Source organism: Pristiophorus japonicus, chromosome 16 (assembly GCF_044704955.1).
Source record: "Pristiophorus japonicus isolate sPriJap1 chromosome 16, sPriJap1.hap1, whole genome shotgun sequence".
In the NCBI taxonomy this organism is placed as follows: domain Eukaryota; kingdom Metazoa; phylum Chordata; class Chondrichthyes; family Pristiophoridae; genus Pristiophorus; species Pristiophorus japonicus.
The window spans coordinates 68,596,665-68,617,767 of record NC_091992.1 but is presented as its reverse complement, the minus strand read 5'-3'; the positions used below and the strand labels follow the sequence as shown (position 1 = coordinate 68,617,767).

Below are 21,103 nucleotides of genomic sequence, written 5' to 3'. Positions count from 1 at the left end.
ATGTTTAAAATATTGTACTTGCAATCACACCTGATGGTTGGGGCTTGAAACATCTGAGCTCAGTATTCTGGTTGATCGAACCCTTCAAATCTGAAACCTCATCATTTTCCACTTTTATATTTTTCTCTCATACTGTGAGACAATTTACATTACACGATTATACCAAGAGTTAAAATAAAACTCTATGTGGAGCCTAATTGGAGCCTCTACCTTATCAATAACCTCAGTGAATAAGCTGATTTTCTTTGTAATGAGCTCTTTATTCATTGGGCTAACCAGGTCAGTATAACTCTTGTGATGCGATATCTCTCATGTCACACAATTGCTATTCCACCATGTGAAACTTGTCTTGTGAAATATGAAATAAGTCTGTCTTTGATTCTGTACCATCCAGCTGATTCCCCCATTCTACAGAAACCTTAATTAAAAATGAATGCTTTATCCAGATGTTTTCCTTTTCCTGTTCTTGCTCTCATTAACTTCTCTCATTAACTGGGTGGTTATTTCCTGTAGGTGCTGTGCGGTCAGACGCAGTCCATATTTGTTTTACATAGCATAACATCAGGAATATTAAGAGTAAAGCTATTTCTCACATGTACTTCTATATAATCAAAAGTCATCACCTGAGCTTAAAGAATTCTCCAGTACTCACTCTCTTATCCATATCGCAGGTAACATTAATGTTAGTCTCGGGGGATCACCCTGAATCTTGAAATTTCCAATTCTGTGTTCCTCTCAATTTCAATCTCTGTACTAGATACTCGAGTGTTTAAACCTATCCTGGTTATTTCATTAAGCTTAATGTTGTCAGTCGTTTTTTCTGTGGTGCATGTGCCAGAGCCATGAGTGAAAGGTTTAAACTGGTAGTAATACCGTGTATGTATTCTCATTTTCCAGAGCTATGTTAACCATTTCATGTAATGGTGCTGTCGATGTTACTGACCATGTCGGGGATCAGTTCTACAGTCCATCTTCATCATGCTTATCGCATGCTGGCTGCTTCATGCACAACATGACACTTCTGCACACACAGCGATATTTCAAGATTGCAGCATGGTACAAGCCATTCCTGCCCTTCCGGGCTATTTATCAAAAGACCAGGGGTGTCTGGAAATGTTTGATTAGACACTCCCCTTGCATGGTTTGGGTAGTGGCCAGGCTATAAAATACATTCTCCTTACTGTTCAGTGTAGGCAAGGACACAACCTTCTCGAGAGAGAAAGCTATCAATTAAATATTCTTGCCTGTCCTTTCCTGATCTTTGCTCGATTGTGTATTGGCTCCAGACTGATACCTTTGGCTGGTTTGTGCTTTACGTTACTCTGGGTGCACTCACACATCGTTTCTCAAACCTTTGGTTTGGGTTCTCCTGAACTCTACCCATTTTCACCTGGGGCGATGACCTGAGATCTCAGTTGATGGTGCAATTATCCTGCTTCTACCTTATACCCTCAGTAACTTCCTCATGTCCAATTAAATTACAGGCCCTATGATATTACCATACAATTTTGCCATTTTATCTTGTTTATGAGCCTTGGTGGTTGAGTACCAGAGGTCGTTACTTCAAATCATTCAATGGCAAGTTGTGAAATTGAATTCAATAAATCTGCTAATTTGTGGGCGAGTGCCAGAAAGAAATAACCATGAAAGCAGCCTGATTGTCAAAAAACCTAACTGGTTAACTAATGTTCCACCAGTCCTACTCATTCTGGCTTGCATGCATCTCCAGTCCAACACTGTGTTTGACCATTAATTCCTCAGGGCCACTAACAATGGACAATAATTGCTGCCTTGCCAGTGTGTCATTACATTCCAAGAGTGAATATCAAAAAGAAATGCTTGGAGAAATTCTTAACTTCATAACCACATTTATTGCCCAAAACATGAAGAACGATGTATAAGGAAGCTTTGTTTCTCCAGGGAGGATTACGTAGGATATACGAATGGTACAGGCCATTCTGCCCAACCAGTCCATGCTGGCGTTTCTGCTCCAGTGACATGGTGTGTCACATCCTGCAAGAAGTCCTGCAACCAAATGAAAGAGTGAGCATAACAGCCTGTTGTCATCAGCCTCCTGGCATCTATCTCCTTCCAGCTTGCTACAGGGGCTATAAACCGCATATCAATCTGCAGTTCAGGTTTGTACTTGATGCCTTGTTTTCTAGAATGAATAGATACATCACTTTCACCATGGACATTCGAAAGCAGCAATATAGGGGCTGGTGCAGCTCGAGAGCCCCCATTGTCCAGGGGATCATTGGACACGGGTCACAAGGGGTTCCACTCTATTAATGTTCCAGTAGTGTGCAATTACCAACATCGTGCATGTCCATGTCCACTTCTTTGGCAGTTGACATGACACTTTTTTATTACATCAGTCAACCATTTCCCTTACTGTCTGCCCTTGCTCAACATGTTAAAGGCTGACTCTTGGCAGCCCTGGGCTATTTTTTGCACACCTGGCTCATGACACCTCATCGGACCTGAAGCTCAGCAGCAGAACTCTAATTCAATCCGATTCATGGGTCAAATTTAGCCCTAATTGAGCAGACCAATGGACTTCTGGAACAAATGGGATCTGTGCTGCTGAGGTAATCTGTGCCCCAACTAAGAGACCCGGGCTGGTCCCGAATTGAGCCTCTGGCCTCATAATTTTTTTTGCGTGTGCCTGTCACGCCTCTACAGGCAGTCCGCTCATTTACTTAGAAGAATATCAGGCTGCATCCCTTGCCGGCAGGGCCCCTAGGGTAACTCCCAAGAGGGGGTTGAAGCGGACAATAGGGTGGGAGGTGGCGATTGGGGTGACTATGCCAGTGGGATGGGACATACCCAGGGATGGTGATACAGGAGTCTGGGACATTGGCTGAAAGGTATGATTCTGTGAGCCTGATTGTGCCAGGTTGTTGCTTGACTAGTCTGGGACTGTTTTCCCAATTTTGGCATAAAATGTTAGTGATGAGGACTGGGCTGGATGTGCCTTTGTTATGTCTGAAGCCGGTGTCTAGGTCGATGCCGGGTGGTTTGTACAGTGTTATTCGTATTGTTTATTCTAGCGGTTTGGTACAATTGAGTGGCATTGCTGTGGGTCTGGAGTCACATGTAGGCCAGACCCGGTAAGGACAGCAGATAGATGGGTTTTATGACGATCCAGTAGTTAATATTCCTGACGCTAGCTTTTTATTCCAGATTTATTTAATTAACTGAATTTAAATTCCCCAGCTGCCGTGGTGGTAATTGCACTCTCATTGCTGGATTATTAGTCCAGGTCTCTGGATTACTGGTCCCATTACACAACCACTATGCTACCGTACCCTATAACTCAACTCATGCAAGAATGCTGCCATTCAGCCATGCTGACACCCATTGAATTTCACTGAGAATCTAGCTACTGTACTAAAGGTTCCAAATTTACAACATATATGTGGCATTGATCCCATTAAAAGCTCATCTCTCTAGTACATTAACTCTCCATCATGGAATCTTGCATATCAAATAACCTCAATGCTTCTGCTACGATTATGTTGTCTTGCATATTATTCTAAACATTTTTCACTCTTGAGTAAAGAACTCCTGCATTAATCTACATCCATTCTGTGTGTACTATTCAATCCTTCTTGACCTCCTCCTGAGATCTCATCATCACAGAAGCCAGTCTTCAACCAATTTGATTCACTCCACATGATATCAAAAAATGGCTGAGCGCACTGGATACAGCAAAGGCTATGGGCCCGACAATATCCTGGCTGTCGTGCTGAAGACTTGTGCTCCAGAACGAGCCGTGCCTCTAGTCAAGCTGTTCCAGTACAGCTACAACACTGGCATCCGCCCGACAATGTGGAAAACTGCCCAGGTATGTCCTGTCCACAAGAAGCAGGACAAATCCAATCTGGTCAATTACTGGCCCATCAGTCAACTCTCAAAGTGAAGGTGTCGTCGACAGTACTATCAAGCAGCATTCTGTCACCAATAATCTGCTCACTGATGCTCAGTTTAGGTTCTGCCAGGACCACTCGGCTCATTACAGCTTTGGTCCAAACATGGCCAAAAGAGCTGAATTCCAGAAGTGAGATGAGAGTGACTGCCTGTGACATCAAAGCTGCATTTGACCGAGTGTGGCATCAAGGAGCCCAAGTAAAATTGAAGTCAATGGGAATCAGGGGGGAAAAACGCTCCCCTAGCTGGAGTCATACCAAGCATAAAGGAAGGTGGTTGTGGTGGTTGGAGGTCAATCATCCCAGCCCCAGGACATAGCTGTAGGAGTTACTCATGGCAGTGTCCTCGGCCCAACCATCTTCAGCTGCTTCATCAATGACCTTCCCTCCCTCAGAAGTGGGGTGTTCACTGATGACTGCACTGTGTTTAGTTCCATTTACAACTCCAGATAATGAAGCAGTCCATGCCCACATGCAACAAGGCTTGGGCTGATAAGTGGCAAGTAAAATTAGTGCCAGGCAATGACTATCTCCAGCAAGAGAGCATCTAACCACCGCCCCATGACATTCGACGGCATTACTATCGCCGAATCCCCCACCATCAACATTCTGGGGGGTCACCATTGACCAGCCACATAAATACTGTGGCCACAAGAACATAAGAAATGGGAGCAGGAGTAGGCTATTTGCCACCTCAAGCCTGCTCTGCCATTCAATAAGATCATAGCTGATCTGATCTTGGACTCAGCTCCACTTCCCTGCCCGCTCCCCATAACCTTTCATTCCCTTATCACTCAAAAAGCTCTCTCTTTCCACCTTCAATATATTCAATGACCCCACCTCCACAGCTCTCTGAGGCAGAGAATTCCACAGATTTACGACCCTCTGAGAAGAAAGTCCTCTTCATCTTACTTCTAAATGGGCCTTATGCCACCTAGTTCTAGATTCTCCCAGGAGGGGAAACAACCGCTATGCATCTACCTTGTTACGCCCCCTCAATATCTTATATGTTGCAATAAGATCAGCTCTCTACCTTCTGAACTCCAATGAGTAGAGGCCCAACCTGCTCATCCTTTCTTCATAAGTCAATCCCTTCATCTCCAGAATCAACCTAGTGAACCTTCTCTGAACTGCCTTCGATGCAAGTATATCCCCCCTCAAATAAGGAGGCCAAAATTTTATGCAATACTCCAGGTGTGGCCTCACCAATATCCTGTACAGTTGTAGCAGGACTTCCCTGCTTTTATACTCCATCCCCTTTACAATAAAGGCCAACACTCCATTTGCCTTCCTGATTACTTGCTGTGCCTGCATACTAACTTTTTGTGTTTCATGCACAAGGATCCCCAGGTCCCTCAGTACTACAGCATTTTGTAACTTCTCTCCATTTAAAAAATAATTTGCTTTTTTATTTTTCCTTCCAAAGTGCATGACCTCATACTTTCCCACATTATACTACCCCTGCCAAGTGTTTGCCCACTCACTTATCCTGTCTATATCCCTTTGCAAATTTTTTGTGTCCTCCTCACAACTTGCTTTCCCACCCACCTTTGTATCATTAGCAAACTTGGTTACATTACATTCGGTCCCTTCATGCAAGTCATTAATATAGATTGTAAATAGTTGAGGCCCCAGCACTGATCCCTGTGGCACCCCCTAGTTACTGTTAGCCAACTAGAAAATGATCCATTTATCCTGACTCTCTGTTTTCTGTTAGTTAGCCAGTCCGCTATCTATGCTAATATATTACCCCCGACCCTGTGAGTTCTTGTGCAGTAACCTTATCGAATGCCTTCTGGAAATCCAAATACACCACATCCACTGGTTCCCCCTTATCCACTGTTCTCGTTCAAAGAACTTCAGCAAATTTGTCAAACATGATTTCCTTTCATAAAACCATGTTGACTCTGCTTGATTGAATCATGCTTTTCCAAATATCTGGTGACTGTTTCCTTAATAATGGAGTTCAGCATTTTCCCAAAGATAGATGTTAGGCTAACTGGTCTATAGCTTCCTGCTTTCTGTCTGCCTCCTTTTTTAAATAGGGGGCGTTACTTTGCGGTTTTCCAATCCGCTGGGACCTCTCCAGAATCCAGGGAACTTTGGTAGATTACAACCAATGCATCCACTATCTCTGCAGTCACTTCTTTTAAGACCCGAGGATGCAAGCCATCAGGTCCTGGGGACTGGTCCACCTTTAGTCCCATTATTTTACCAAGTACTTTTTCTTTAGTGATTGTTTTAAGTTCCTCCCTCCCTATAGCACCTTGATTTTCCATTATTGGGATGTTTTTAGTGTCTTCTACCGTGTAGACCAATGCAAAATATTTGTTCAAAGTCTCTGCCATTTCTCTGTTCCCCATTATTAATTCCCCAGTCGCATCCTCTAAGGGGCCAATGTTTAATTTTAGCTACTCTCTTCCTTTTTATATACCTGTAGGAGCTCTTGCAATCTGTTTTTATATTTCTTGCTAGTTTACTCTTATAATCTATCTTCCCTCTATTATTTTTTTAGTCACCCTTTGCTGGTTTAAAAATATTTCCCAGTCCTCTGGCCTCCGAAGGGCAGGTCAGAGGCTGGGTATTCTATAGGCAAATATCTCACTTCCTGACTCCTCAAAGCATTTCAACCATCTACAAGGCACAAGTCAGGAGTTGATGGAATACTCTGCACACTTGCCTGGACGAGTGCACCTGGGTGTTATGGTACATCAGTCATTGAAGGTTGGCATGCAGGTACAGCAGGCGGTTAAGAAAGCAAATGGCATGTTGGCCTTCATAGCGAGGGGATTTGAGTACAGGGGCAGGGAGGTGTTGCTACAGTTGTACAGGGCCTTGGTGAGGCCACACCTGGAGTATTGTGTACAGTTTTGGTCTAACTTGAGGAAGGACATTCTTGCTATTGAGGGAGTGCAGCGAAGGTTCACCAGACTGATTCCCGGGATGGCGGGACTGACATATCAAGAAAGACTGGATCAACTGGGCTTGTATTCACTGGAGTTCAGAAGAATGAGAGGGGACCTCATCGAAACGTTTAAAATTCTGACGGGTTTAGACAGGTTAGATGCAGAAAGAATGTTACCAATGTTGGAAGTCCAGAACCAAGGGTCACAGTCTAAGGATAAGGGGTAAGCCATTTAGGACTGAGATGAGGAGAAACTTCTTCACCCAAGAGAGTGGTAAACCTGTGGAATTCTCTACCACAAAGTTGTTGAGGCCAATTCACTAAATATATTCAAAAATGAGTTAGATATAGTCCTTACTACTAGTGGGATCAAGGGTATGGCGAGAAAGCAGGAATGGGGTACTGAAGTTGCATGTTCAGCCATGAACTCATTGAATGGCGGTGCAGGCTTGAAGGGCCGAATGGCCTACTCCTGCACCTATTTTCTATGTTTCCAACAACACTCAAGAAGCTCGATACCATCCGGGACAAAGCAGCCCACTTGATTGGCACCTCATGCACCACCTTAAGCATTCACTCTCTCGACCACTGGCACACTGTGGCTGCAGTGTGTACCCTCTACAAGATGCAGTGCAGCAACTTGCCAAGGCTTCTTCGGCAGCACCTCCCAAACCCGCGACATCTACCACCTAGAACTACAAGGGCAGCAGGTTCCCTTCCAAGTCACACACCATCCTGACTTGGAAATAAATCGCTGTTCCTTCATAGTTGTTGGTTCAAAATTCTAGAACTCCCTCACAGCACTATGGGAGTACCTTCACCACGTGGATTGCAGTCGTTCAAGAAGGCGGCTCACCATCACCTTCTTGGACAATTGGGGATGGGCAATAAATGTTGACCTTGCCAGCGACACCCACATCCCAGGAACGAATCAGAAAAAAATCCTACAATCTAGGCCGATGCCCAGTGCAGTATTGTGAGAGGTGCGGTCTTTCAGATGAGTCATTAATCCAAGGCCCCGTCTGCTCTCTCAGGTGGACTATTTCGAAGAAGAACAGGGGAGTTCTGGTGTTCTGCCCAATATTTATCCCTCAACCATCATCTCAAAAACAGATTATCTGGTCATTATCTCATTACGGTTTGTGGGACCTTGCTGTGCGCAAATTGACTGTCACATTTCCTACATTACAAAAGTGACTACACTTCAAAAAGTACGTCATTTGCTGTGAAACGCTTTGAGATATTCCAAGGTTGTGAAAGATGCTATATAAATGCAAGTCTTTCTTTGAATGTGTGCAGTCATTATCCTAAGTGGTTTTGTTCTGATTTCTGACAGTGTACACCAGCAATGCTGACATCATTCAGCCAGAGCTTGCACCACTGCAGCCAAACCTGGATGAGTTGATGGATATGCAAGGTAGGAATATATCTCATTTTGTTTATCACCCTCTTTATAGGATATTAGGAATGCTAAGAGAGAGCACGAGAAATTCTTGGTCAGTAAAATTAAGGAAAACCCCAAGATGTTCTATAAATATATTAGTAAGCAAAGAGTAGGAGTAAATGGGTACTTTTCAGAATGGCAGGCAGTGACTAGTGGGGTATCGCAAGGTTCTGTGCTGGGGCCCCAGCTGTTTACATTGTACATTAATGATTTAGACGAGGGTATTAAATGTAGTATCTCCAAATTTGCGGATGACACTAAGTTGGGTGGCAGTGTGAGCTGCGAGGAGGATGCTATGAGGCTGCAGAGTGACTTGGATAGGTTAGATGAGTGGGCAAATGCGTGGCAGATGAAGTATAATGTGGATAAATGTGAGGTTATCCACTTTGGTGGTAAAAACAGAGAGACAGATTATTATCTGAATGGTGACAGATTAGGAAGGGGGAAGGTGCAGCGAGACCTGGGTGTCATGGTACATCAGTCATTGAAGGTTGGCATGCAGGTACAGCAGGCGGTTAAGAAAGCAAATGGCATGTTGGCCTTCATAGCGAGGGGATTTGAGTACAGGGGCAGGGAGGTGTTGCTACAGTTGTACAGGGCCTTGGTGAGCCACACCTGGAGTATTGTGTACAGTTTTGGTCTCCTAACTTGAGGAAGGACATTTTTGCTATTGAGGGAGTGCAGCGAAGATTCACCAGACTGATTCCCGGGATGGTGGGACTGACCTATCAAGAAAGACTGGATCAACTGGGCTTGTATTCACTGGAGTTCAGAAGAGTGAGAGGGGACCTCATAGAAACATTTAAAATTCTGACGGGTTTGGACAGGTTGGATGCAAGAAGAATGTTCCCAATGTTGGGGAAGTTCAGAACCAGGGGTCACAGTCTAAGGATAAGGGGTAAGCCATTTAGGACCGAGATGAGGAGAAACTTCTTCACCCAGAGAGTGGTGAACCTGTGGAATTCTCTGACACAGAAAGTAGTTGAGGCCAATTCACTAAATATATTCAAAAGGGAGTTAGATGAAGTCCTTACTACTCGGGGGATCAAGGGGTATGGCGAGAAAGCAGGAAGGGGGTACTGAAGTTTCATGTTCAGCCATGAACTCATTGAATGGCGGTGCAGGCTAGAAGGGCTGAATGGCCTGCTCCTGCACCTATTTTCTATGTTTCTATGTAAGAGGGTAACTAAGGAAAGGGTAGGGCCTATTAGAGACCATGAGGGTAATCTTTATATTGAGGTGTAAGATGTTGGTAGGGTTTTTAACGAATACTTTGCATCTGTTTTCACAAAGGAAAGGGGTAATGCAGATACTGCTATCGAGGAGGAGTGTTATATTCTGGATGAAATAAATATAGTGAGAGAGGAAGTATTGAGGGGTTTAGCAGCTTTGAAAGTAGGTAAGTCCCCAGGCCCAGATGAAATGCATCCCAGGCTGTTGAGCGAAGTAAAAGAAGAAATAGCAGAGGCTTTGAACATCATTTTCCAGTCCTCTTTGGATCTGGGCATGGTGCTGGAGAATTGGAGGACTGCTAATGTAGTGCCCTTGTTTAAGAAGGGAGAAAAAGATAGGCCGAGTAATTACAGGCCTGTCAGCCTAACCTCAGTGGTGGGAAAATTATTGGAAAAAATCCTGAAAGAAGGGATAAATCTGCATTTGGAAAGACAGGGACTAATTAGGGATAGTCAGCATGGATTTGTTAAGGCAAGATCGTATTTGACTAACCTGATTGCATTTTTTGAGAAGGTAACCAAGAGGCTCGATAAGGGTAATGCGTACAATGTAGTATATATGGACTTTAGCAAGGCTTTTGATAAGGTCCCAGATGGTAGACTGGTCGTGAAGGTTAAAGCTCATGGGATGCAGGGCAAAGTGGCAAGTTGGATCCAAAATTGGCTTGGGGGTAGGAAGCAAAAGGTAATGATTGATGGATGTTTTTGTGACTGGAAGGATGTTTCCAGTGGGGTTCCGCAGGACTCAGTACTGGGACCCTTGCTTTTTGTGGTATATATCAATGATTTAGATTTGAACATGGGGAGTATGATTAAGAAGTTTGCAGATGACACTAAAATTGGCTGTGTCGTTGATAATGAAGAGGAAAGTCAAGGGTTGCAGGAGGATGTCAATCTACTCGTCAGGTGGGCAGAGCAGTGGCAAATGGAATTTAATTCAGAGAAGTGTGAGGTGATACACTTTGGGAGGGCTAATAAGGAAAAGGGTATACACATTAAGCAGTAGGCCACTTAATAGTGTAAATGAACAAAGGGACCTTGGAGTGCTTGTCCACAGATCCCTGAAAGTAGCAGGCCAGGTGGATAAGGTGGTTCAGAAGGCATGCGGAATGCTTGCCTTTATTGGCCGAGGCATAGAATATAAGAGCAGGGAGGTTATGCTTAAATTGTACAATACTTTGGTTAGGCCACAGCTGGAGTACTGCATGCAGATCTGGTCGCTGTATTGTAGGAAGGATGTGATTGCACTAGAGAGGGTGCAGAGGAGATTTACTAGGATGCTGCCTAGAATGGCGAATCTTAGTTATGAGGACAGATTGGATAGGCTGGGTTTGTTCTAATTGGAACAGAGGAGGTTGAGGGGAGACTTCATTGAGGTGTACAAAATATTGAGGGGCCTGGACATAGTGGATATTAAGGGCCTATTTCCATTGGTGGAGGTGTCTATTACGAGGGGGCATAGTTTTAAGGTGGTTGGTGGAAGGTTTAGAGGGGTTTTGGGGTGGGGGGGGGGGCTTCTTTACACAGAGGGTTGTGGGGATCTGGAACTCGCTGCCTGGAAGAGTGGTGGATACAGAAACCCTCGCCACTTTTAAGAGATGGTTGGATGGGCACTTAAAGTGCAATAACCTGCAGGATTATGGACCTAGAGCTGGTAATTGGGATTAAACCGGATGACCTTTTGTTGGACGGCGCAGATACAATGGTAAGTACTGCAGGGAATAGAATACAGCCAGGGTGATCTCCTGGACTAGTTTCGATCGCCTGGATGGGTCAGAGAGGAATTGTCCCCGATTTTTTTTTTTTCTCCCTAAATTGGCCTGGGTTTTTATCTGGTTTTTGCCTCTCCCAGGCGATCACATGGCTCTGGTTGGGGTGGAATGTAGAATGTTTCAGTATAAGGGGTGTCGCAGTTGTGTGAGGCGGACTGGTTGGGCTGGGTGCTCTTTGCCTTTCAGTAATTGTTTATAGGTTTATATGTAACCTTTAGGGCTGCTGACCAAGGGCTGTGCGGCTCTTTGTCGGTCGGTGCGGACACGATTGGCCGAAATGGCCTCCTTCTGCGCTGTATATTTCTACGTTTCTATTATATCAGCTGAAAAAGTAAACATTTACCTTACATGAACCATGAAATGGTTCAAAAAGGAGTTAGATGTAGTCCTTACTACTAGGGGGATCAAGGGGTATGGGGAGAAAGCAGAAATAGGGTACTGAAGTTGCATGTTCAGCCATGAACTCATTGAATGGTGCTGCAGGCTCGAAGGGCCGAATGGCCTACTCCTGCACCTATTTTCTATGTTTCTATGAAAAACTTCATAATGTTTCAGTTTCTTTACAGCATATTTAAGAATAGAATTGATATGAATAAGAAAAAGTTTTTAGGCTCAACCAAGCTGAGTGTTCTCTCATAGCTCAACCCCACCTACCCGCTATCTCACTGTAGCCCAATCCCTTCTCTCTCTCTCTCTCTCTCTCTCTCTCTCTCTCTCTCTCTCTCTCTCTTGACAGAGCACTAATTGTCCCTCGAACCAATTTTTTCAAAATTCATTCCCGGAAAGTGGGTGTTGCTGGCAAGGCCAGCGTTTCATGCCCATCCCTAACTGCCCTTGAGAAGGTGGTAGTGAGCCGCTGCAGTCTGTGCGGTGAAGATGCTCCCACAGTGCTGTGAGGGAGGGAGTTCCACGATTTTGACCCCGAGACGATGAAGGAACAGCGATATATTTCCATGGTGTGTGACTTGGAGGGGAACGTGGAGGTGATGGTGTTCCCATGTGCCTGCTGTCCTTGTCCTTCTAGGTGATAGAGGCCGTGGGTTTGGGAGGTGCTGCTAAGGGAGCCTTGGTGAGTTGTTGTAATGCATTTTGTAAATGATACACACTGCGGCCACGGTGTGCTGGTGGTGGAGGGAGTGAATGTTTAAGGTTCATGCAAATCACATGGTGAACAGTTGCTTTCATTAATTTTGACAATTCATAATTTTGAAAATCAAAAATGGGCCAAATGACATTTTATATCCTGAATATGTCTTGTCTATCTAGATTCTAGTTCTTTCATATGTATATCTATAATAAATTAAATGTACATTTGCATACATTTCCTGTCTACAACGCGTTATTTCCTGTTGCATTTTTGTCACTCTGTTGTGTCAACTCTTTCCATTATAAATTCCTATGTCTGTATTTATAATGGGAAGATCCTATGTAAACCTGTCACGCTGTAATTACACCCTTCTGGCAGAGGTGACACTGTAGTGCCATATAGTCTTGTCATCCCACTTTGTCTGTACTGCAGAGAAATCCCAATTCTCAAACCAAATGTTCTCTTCTCAAGTTCTCACAGGTTTTGCTATTTATGTATAAGTAATTATATCAAATCAAAGTATTATATAAAAATAAGGACGGAATGTATGATTTTAAAACGGGGACTGAATTACATTTGTGCCCCTGGCTCAGTTATCTCCTGCCATTTAATCTTGCTTCATCTGAAAACTATCCTGGTCTTGACTCTTTTCGTACACTGCCACAGGAGATCGATTCGGCATCAATTAGAAGTCTTACATTTAGAGGAATTGTGGCACTTACTGTAACATTTTTTCTGTCACATGATTTTTTTTGTCAAGTAAAACAAATGGTACTGGAGAAAATAATGAGACTCAAGATTGATAAATCTCCAGGACCGGACGGTTTCCACCCCAGGGCATTAAAAGAATAGGTGAGGAAATGAAGATACTCTTCTCAAAAACTCTCTTGTTTCAGGAATTGTCCCCTCAGATTGGAAAATTGACAATGTTCCTCCACTATTTAAGAAGGGTAGGAGAGATAAACTAGAAAATTATAGGTGTATAATATCAGTTGTGGGGAAGTTACTAGAATCTTTTATTCGGGACAGAGTGACTGAGCACTTGGACAAATATGAGCTGACAGAGGGAGACATTTGTAAAGGACAAGTGAAGACTAACGAAGCAGTTGAATTTTTTGAGGAGGTAAGTAACGTAGTAGGTAAAGAAGTGTCTATGGATGCTGTTTATATGGACTTTAAGAGGGCATTTATCAAGGTTCCACATGAGAGATTGTTAATAAAAATGAGTGTGTATGGAATTGGAGGCAACCTATTGTCCCGGCTAGGGCATTGGTTAGTAGACGGGAAACCGAGAGTACGGGTAATAGGGATGCACACAAATGGGCAGGATGCGACTAGCGGTGTCCCCAGGGATCAGTACTGGGGCCTCAGCTTTTCACTATATTTATAAATGACTTGGATGAAGGAAGAGAGAGCCGTATATCAGAATTTGCTGATGACACTAAGTTAGATGGCCCAGTAACTCGTGTACATGGGAGCAGAAAGTTACAAAGGGACATTGATTGATTAGGTGAATTGGTAAAACTAGCAGATGGGTGTTCAGTGTGGGGAAGTGTGCGGTCATCCTAAGAGAGATAGATTAGAGTATTTTCTAAATGGTGAGAAGCTAGAAACTCGATGAGCAGAGATTTAGGGGTCCAAGTATAAAAATCATTACAAACTGGTGAGCAGTAATTAAAAAGGCTCATGGAATGTTGGCCTTTAACTCAAGAGGTCTGGAATACAAAGGGCTGGAGATTATGTTCCAGCTGTACGGAGCTCTGGTTAGACCCCATCTGGAGTACTGCGTTCAGTTCTGGCACTGCACCCCAGGGAGGATATATTGGCCTTGGAGGGGAGCAGCACTGATTCATCAGAATGGTACCGGAGCTAAAAGGGTTACATTATGAGGACAGGTTGCATAGACTAGACTTGTATTCCCCTGAATGTAGACGATTAAGGGGTAATCAAATTGAGTTGTTTAAGATGATTAAAGGATTTGATAGGGTATAGAATCATACAAATTTACAGCATGGCAGGAGGCCATTTCGGCCCATCGTGTCCGCGCAGGCCGACCAAGAGCTATCCAGCCTAATCCCACTTTCCAGCTCTTGGTCCGTAGCCCTGTAGGTTGCGGCACTTTAAGTATTTTTAAATGTGGTGAGGCTTTCTGCCTCTACCACCCTTTCAGGCAGTGAGTTCCAGACCCCACTACCCTCTGGCTGAATAAATTTCCTCTCATATCCCCTCTAAACTTCCCCCCAATTACTTTAAATCTATGCCCCCTGTTTGTTGACCCCTCTGCCAAGGGAAACAGGTCCTTCCTATCCATTTTATCCAGGCCCCTCGTAATTTTATACACCTCCCCTCAGCCTCCTCTGTTCCAAGGAAAACAGACCCAGTATCTCCAATCTTTCCTCATAGCCAAAATTCTCCAGTTCAGGCAACATTCTTGTAAATCTCCTCTGCACCCTTTCCAGTGCAATCACATCTTTCCTGTAATGTGGTGACCAGAACTGCACGCAGTACTCCAGCTGCGGCCTAACCAGTGTTTTATACAGTTCAAGCATAACCTCCTTGCTCTTGTATTCCATGCCTCAGCTAATAAAGGCAAGTATTCCATATGCCTTCTCAACCACCTTATCTACTTGAACTGCTACCTTCATGGACCTGCGGACATACACTCCAAGGTCCCTTTGTTCCTCTACACTTTTCAGTGTCGTACCATTTAATGTGTATTCCCTTGCCTTGTTCGACCTCTCCAAATGCACTACCTCATACTTATCCGGATTGAATTCTATTTACTGCTGTTCTGCCCATCTGACCAGTACATTGATATCTTCCTGCAGTTCGCAGCTTTCTTCTTCATTATCAACCACACAGCCTATTTTATTGTCATCTGCAAACTTCTTAATCATACTCCCTATATTCAAATCCAAGTCATTGATGTATACCACAAAAAGCAAGGGACCCAGCACTGAGCCCTGCGGAACCCCACTGGATACAGCCTTCCAGTCACAAAAACACCCATCAACCCATTACTCTTTGCTTCCTGCCTCTGAGCCAATTTTGGATCCAACTTGCCACTTTGCCCTGGATCCCACGGGCTTTTACCTTTGTGACCAGTCTGCCATGTGGGACCTTATCAAAAGCTTTGCTAAAGTCCATATACACTCCATCATACTCACTGCCCTCATCGACCCTCCTGGTTACCACCTCAAAAAATTCAATCAAGTTAATCAGACACGACCTTCCCTTAACAAATCCATGTTGACTGTCCTTGATTAATCCATGTCTTTCCAAATGAAGATTTATCCTGTTCCTCAGGATTTTCTCCAATAATTTTACCACCACTGAGGTTAGGCTGACTGGCCTGTAATTACTCGGTCTATCCCTTTCTCCTTTTTTAAACAAAGGTACAACATTAGCAGTCCTCCAGTCCTCTGGCACCACACCTGTCGAGGACTGGAAAATAATGGTAAGAGCCCCTCTGTTCTGGGCAGGGTTGGTTTGTTAAAAACGTTAAAAAAAAACTTTAAAAAAATATATATTTTTTTTTATAGACTTTCTGCCCCAATTGCTGCTGATCATCGCTGATACATTGTTTCACTTCAGGAAACTGGCTTTTATAATTGAAATCCCACATTGCATGTTGTTAATATAAACCGCCCATGTATTGTGGTCTACAGTGGATCTTTGGATGGGTCCCATTTCATCCCCATCTGCCCGAATTTCACTCAATTTCTGACAACGGCAGAGGAAATTCTCGGTGCAGGTGTGTCCCACTGGCTGAGAACACCATGAACACCACTCCACTGCGGAACAACGGCTTTAAAATAAGCTAAAGGCTAAAAGTTCAACATGTATAAATGAAAGACCACTGAATAGTTTCCACAGAAAAACGAACCGTTGTAGAATTCTATTCCCCAAACTAATTTAAAACCCCGGCATACCATTTAATAAAACACAATCTCGTGTGTTCACAAAACCCACAGATTGTCCGACTCACCGTGACTAACACCTGGTAGATCCGCAGGTACATATAAATAATACATATAAACATTCATAAATAATAGTTATAAATAGTATATATAAACAACATGTGCAATTTATATAGATATATCAATAATGTGTAAATAGTATATGTAATGAATATATATATGTAATGTTTATAAATAATATAAATCATGTATAAGGATCACTTTGCAGTTTTTACAGTATTACATAGAATTTCACAGCACAAAACAGACATTCAGCCACCTGGTCTGTGTTGGTGTTTATGCTCCACACGAACCTCAACCGACTTGAATTATCTCTTCCATTCTGCCCCCGAATCCGTCCATTCCCTTCTCCCTCATGTATAAATCAAGCCTCCCCTTAATTACATTATTTATTACAATCACTCCCTGTGGTAGCAAGTTCCACATTCTCACCATTTTATGGGTAAAGAACGAACTTCAATCCAATCGGCCAGCAATTCCTCACTGACCACTGGGGGTCAGATCATCACCACCCAAACTTGAGCAAAAATACAGCCCTCGGCTCCCACCGTGTGACCCCCGGCACCGGGCCCCCAGCACCCACCGCATGACCCCCGGCCCCCGCGTGACCCCCGGGCAATTTCCACCAAATCACTATCTGGGATTTCACCCACAGCATTGGGCCAGATTGGCACCTTCGTACGCACATAGGCACCAGCTGAGCCAATGGGCCCTGTGCTGGGCAGCAGGCAGGAGAAGCACAAAGGGCTGAAGACTTACAAGCCTCCCCTTCCTGGGTCTCCCTCTCACCAGGCCCAACATCAAACACCGACTCCCAACACCGCATACCCAGAACTGAGCAACTGCGCAGCAAGCAGTGGGACCACGTCACCAGGGCAGTCATAGGTTTCAGGTCATCGCTGGGGAATGGCGCCAACATCACCCAACACACAACACCATCGACTGCACACAACCCCACACCTTCCCACTCAAAACATCTCAACCATTCATCTCGCCCCCCGCCATGCCTCGCCTCCCCCTCCCACATTCCATCGCCTCTGCCCCCTCCCCCGCACTCCATCGCCTCTGCCCCCTCCCCCGCACTCCATCGCCTCTGTCCCCTCCCCCGCACTCCATCGCCTCTGTCCCCTCCCCCGCACTCCATCGCCTCTGTCCCCTCCCCCGCACTCCATCGCCTCTGTCCCCTCCCCCGCACTCCATCGCCTCTGTCCCCTCCCCCGCACTCCATCGCCTCTGTCCCCTCCCCCGCACTCCATCGCCTCTGTCCCCTCCCCCGCACTCCATCGCCTCTGTCCCCTCCCCCGCACTCCATCGCCTCTGTCCCCTCCCCCGCACTCCAGCGCCTCTGTCCCCTCCCCCGCAATCCAGCGCCTCTGCCCCCTCTCCAGCGCCTCTGCCCCCTCCCCCGCACTCCAGCGCCTCTGCCCCCTCCCCCGCACCCAAGCGCCTCTGCCCCCTCCCCCGCACCTCTGCCCCCTCCCCCGCGCTCCAGCGCCTCTGCCCCCTCCCCCGCGCTCCAGCGCCTCTGCCCCCATGCTCCAGCGCCTCTGCCCCCACGCTCCAGCGCCTCTGCCCCCTCCCCAGCGCTTCTGTCCCCTCCCCCGCACCCCAGCGCCTCAGCCCACTCCCCCGCACCCCAGCGCCTCTGCCCCCTTCCCCGCACCCCAGCGCCTCTGCCCCCTCCCCCGCGCTCCAGCGCCTCTGCCCCCTCCCCAGCGCTTCTGCCCCCTCCCCCGCACCCCAGCGCCTCCCCAGCGCCTCTGCCCCCGCACCCCAGCGCCTCTGCCCCCTCCCCCGCACCCAGCGCCTCTGCCCCCTCCCCGCACCCCAGCGCCTCTGCCCCCTCCCCCGCACCCCAGCGCCTCTGCCCCCTCCCCCGCACCCCAGCGCCTCTGCCCCCTCCCCCGCACCCCAGCGCCTCTGCCCCGCACCCCAGCGCCTCTGCCCCCTCCCCCCAACTCCAGCGCCTCTGCCCCCTCCCTCCAACTCCAGCGCCTCTGCCCCCTCCCCCGCGCTCCAGCGCCTCTGCCCCCTCCCCCGCGCTCCAGCGCCTCTGCCCCCTCCCCCGCGCTCCAGCGCCTCTGCCCCCTCCCCCGCGCTCCAGCGCCTCTGCCCCCTCCCCCGCGCTCCAGCGCCTCTGCCCCCTCCCCAGCGCCTCTGCCCCCTGCCCCCTCCCCAGCGCCTCTGCCCCCTTCCCAGCGCCTCTGCCCCCTGCCCCCTCCCCAGCGCCTCTGCCTCCTGCCCCCTCCCCAGCGCCTCTCACCCCCTCCCCAGCGCCTCTCACCCCCTCCCCAGCGCCTCTCACCCCCTCCCCAGCGCCTCTCACCCCCTCCCCAGCGCCTCTCACCCCCTCCCCAGCGCCTCTCACCCCCTCCCCAGCGCCTCTCACCCCCTCCCCAGCGCCTCTCACCCCCTCCCCAGCGCCTCTCACCCCCTCCCCAGCGCCTCTCACCCCCTCCCCAGCGCCTCTCACCCCCTCCCCAGCGCCTCTCACTCCCTCCCCAGCGCCTCTCACTCCCTCCCCAGCGCCTCTCACTCCCTCCCCAGCGCCTCTCACTCCCTCCCCAGCGCCTCTCACTCCCTCCCCAGCGCCTCTCACTCCCTCCCCAGCGCCTCTCTACCCCCTCCCCTCTCTACCCCCTCCCCTCTCTACCCCCTCCCCTCTCTACCCCCTCCCCTCTCTACCCCCTCCCCCCCCATACGTACAATCTTCCACCCACTCAACTTGCAGTGAAAGAAATGTTTGCTTTGAGATGCATGTGTCTAATTGGTTATTTATGAACATTACAGTAATTTGGGAAATAGAGAAGTCAGCAGGCTTGAACTTCCCACAGGGTAAGGATTCCTGTCCAGAGATACTCTGTGGTCTCATGTGATAGTGTGCAAAGACAAAGGTACGGCTGAGGTAATGCCATTGCGGTCGATCAGTCGATAAAGCTATCCTGCGGACTCTGCCACCTAATGCCCCTTGCAGCAGGGCGTGAGGTACACAGCCAGGTTTGCATCATGGGTGAGCTGGAAGTCCTGGGGACAGAGACCCGTCCGATTCACATACTGTTGGCACTGTCAGTGCCAGCGTGGGACCCTGGGGAACCCCCGGATCTGCTGCCTGCGGGTGATGTCTATGTGCGAGAGGTCGGCTGCTCTGTGAAAGAGGCCGTTTGTCCCTCACACAACACCCACGCTGACAACCCCTGGTGTATGTTGCTCAGACCACCTGTGGAAGCCTGGAAGGATCAGGATCTGTAAACGTTGAGGGTTATCGTCACTTAAAATGCCACATCTCAGGAGGTCTGGAATACGCAGGGCTGGAGGTTATGCTACAGCTGTATAGAGCTCTGGTTAGACCCCATCTGGAACACTACGTTCTGTTCTGGGCCCCGCATCCCAGGGGGGATATATTGGCCTCGGAGGGGAGCAGCGCTGATTCACCAGAATGATACCAGGGCTAAAAGGGTTAAATCACGAGGACAGGTTCATAGACCAGGCTTGTATTGAGTATAGTAGATTAAGGGGTGATCTAATAGAGGTGTTTAAGGTGATTAAAGGATTTGATAGCGTAGCTAGAGAGAAACTATTTCCACTGGTGGGGGGAGTCCAGAACAAGGAGACAGAACCTTCAAATTAAAGCCAGGCCGTTCAGGGGTGATGTCAGGAAACACTTTTTCACACACAGGGTGGTGGGAATCTGGAACTCTTTCGCCCCTCTCTCTTTCCCCCCCCCCCCAAAAAAAAAGCTGTTGAGGCTGTGCGTCAATTGAAAATTAAAAACGGAGAATGGTAGATTTTTGTTCGGCCAGGGTGTTGTGTTCCTAACACAGGGAGGTTAAAGTACCAGTGACCTCAGTCTTTATTAAGACACTCCAGAGTGAGGAACAGGTCTTAGAGGCCGACTTACATACAGTGCTCCCAAGGGATGCGCTCCCTGGTGGTGGAACATGGGAGTGCATGCTTTACAGATACACAACATCACTTCCCCGCCCCCCCCCACCCCCCCAAAGTCAAAGTGAAAACTATTTACAAGGTGAGGCGGTCGGGAGCCTTTTTTTCCCTGGTGGACCGCCTCGGTACAAATGTCGGTTCTGGTGTGTTGGCTGTGCCCTCGCTGGGCTGGCGTGTTGTTGGCCCTGCAGGGCTGCTGGGTGAGCCTGGCCTTGTTGGGCGTGATGGGTTCGATTTCCTGGTCCGGAGTGGTGTCGTTAATCCTTTGGGTGTGTGTTGTGGGCTCGAAAAAGGTGGTGTCTGCTGTGGGTTGTTTAGGTCAGTCTGTGAACCGCAGTCTCGTTCGGTCCAGGTGCTTTCTGCAAATTTGTCCACTGTCTAGTTTGACTACAAACACCCTGCTCCCTTCTTTAGCTATCACAGTGCCCGCGATCCACTTGGGACCATGTCCATAGTTTAGCACATACACAGAGTCATTCAGATCAATTTCCCGTGACACAGTAGCGCGACCATCGTTTACATTTTGTTTCTGCCGCCTGCTCTCTATCATGCAGGTTGGGGTGAACCAGCGAGAGTCTGGTTTTAAGTGTCCTTTTCATGAGTAGCTCAGCCAGGGGCACCCCTGTGAGCGAGTGGGGTCTCGTGCGGTAGCTGAGAGTACTTGGGACTGGCGGGTTTGGAGTGAGCCTTCTGTGACTCGTTTGAGACTCTGTTTGATTGTTTGTACTGTCCGCTCTGCCTGCCTATTGGAGGCTGGTTTAAACGGGGCCGAGGTGACATGTTTGATCCCATTGCGGGTCATGAATTCT

The 21,103-nt window shown here is 47.4% G+C and overlaps 1 protein-coding gene across 1 annotated transcript in view; it reads left to right on the top strand.

The window, feature by feature from the left end:
* The window catches only part of LOC139226181 (MLX-interacting protein-like), a 413,094-nt gene that overhangs the window by 66,996 nt on the left and 324,995 nt on the right, over positions 1-21,103 (top strand). Inside the window, exon 7 of the mRNA XM_070856815.1 lies at positions 8,174-8,254. Within this exon, the coding sequence (XP_070712916.1) occupies positions 8,174-8,254 (81 nt within the window). The remainder of the gene's footprint in view (positions 1-8,173; positions 8,255-21,103) is intronic.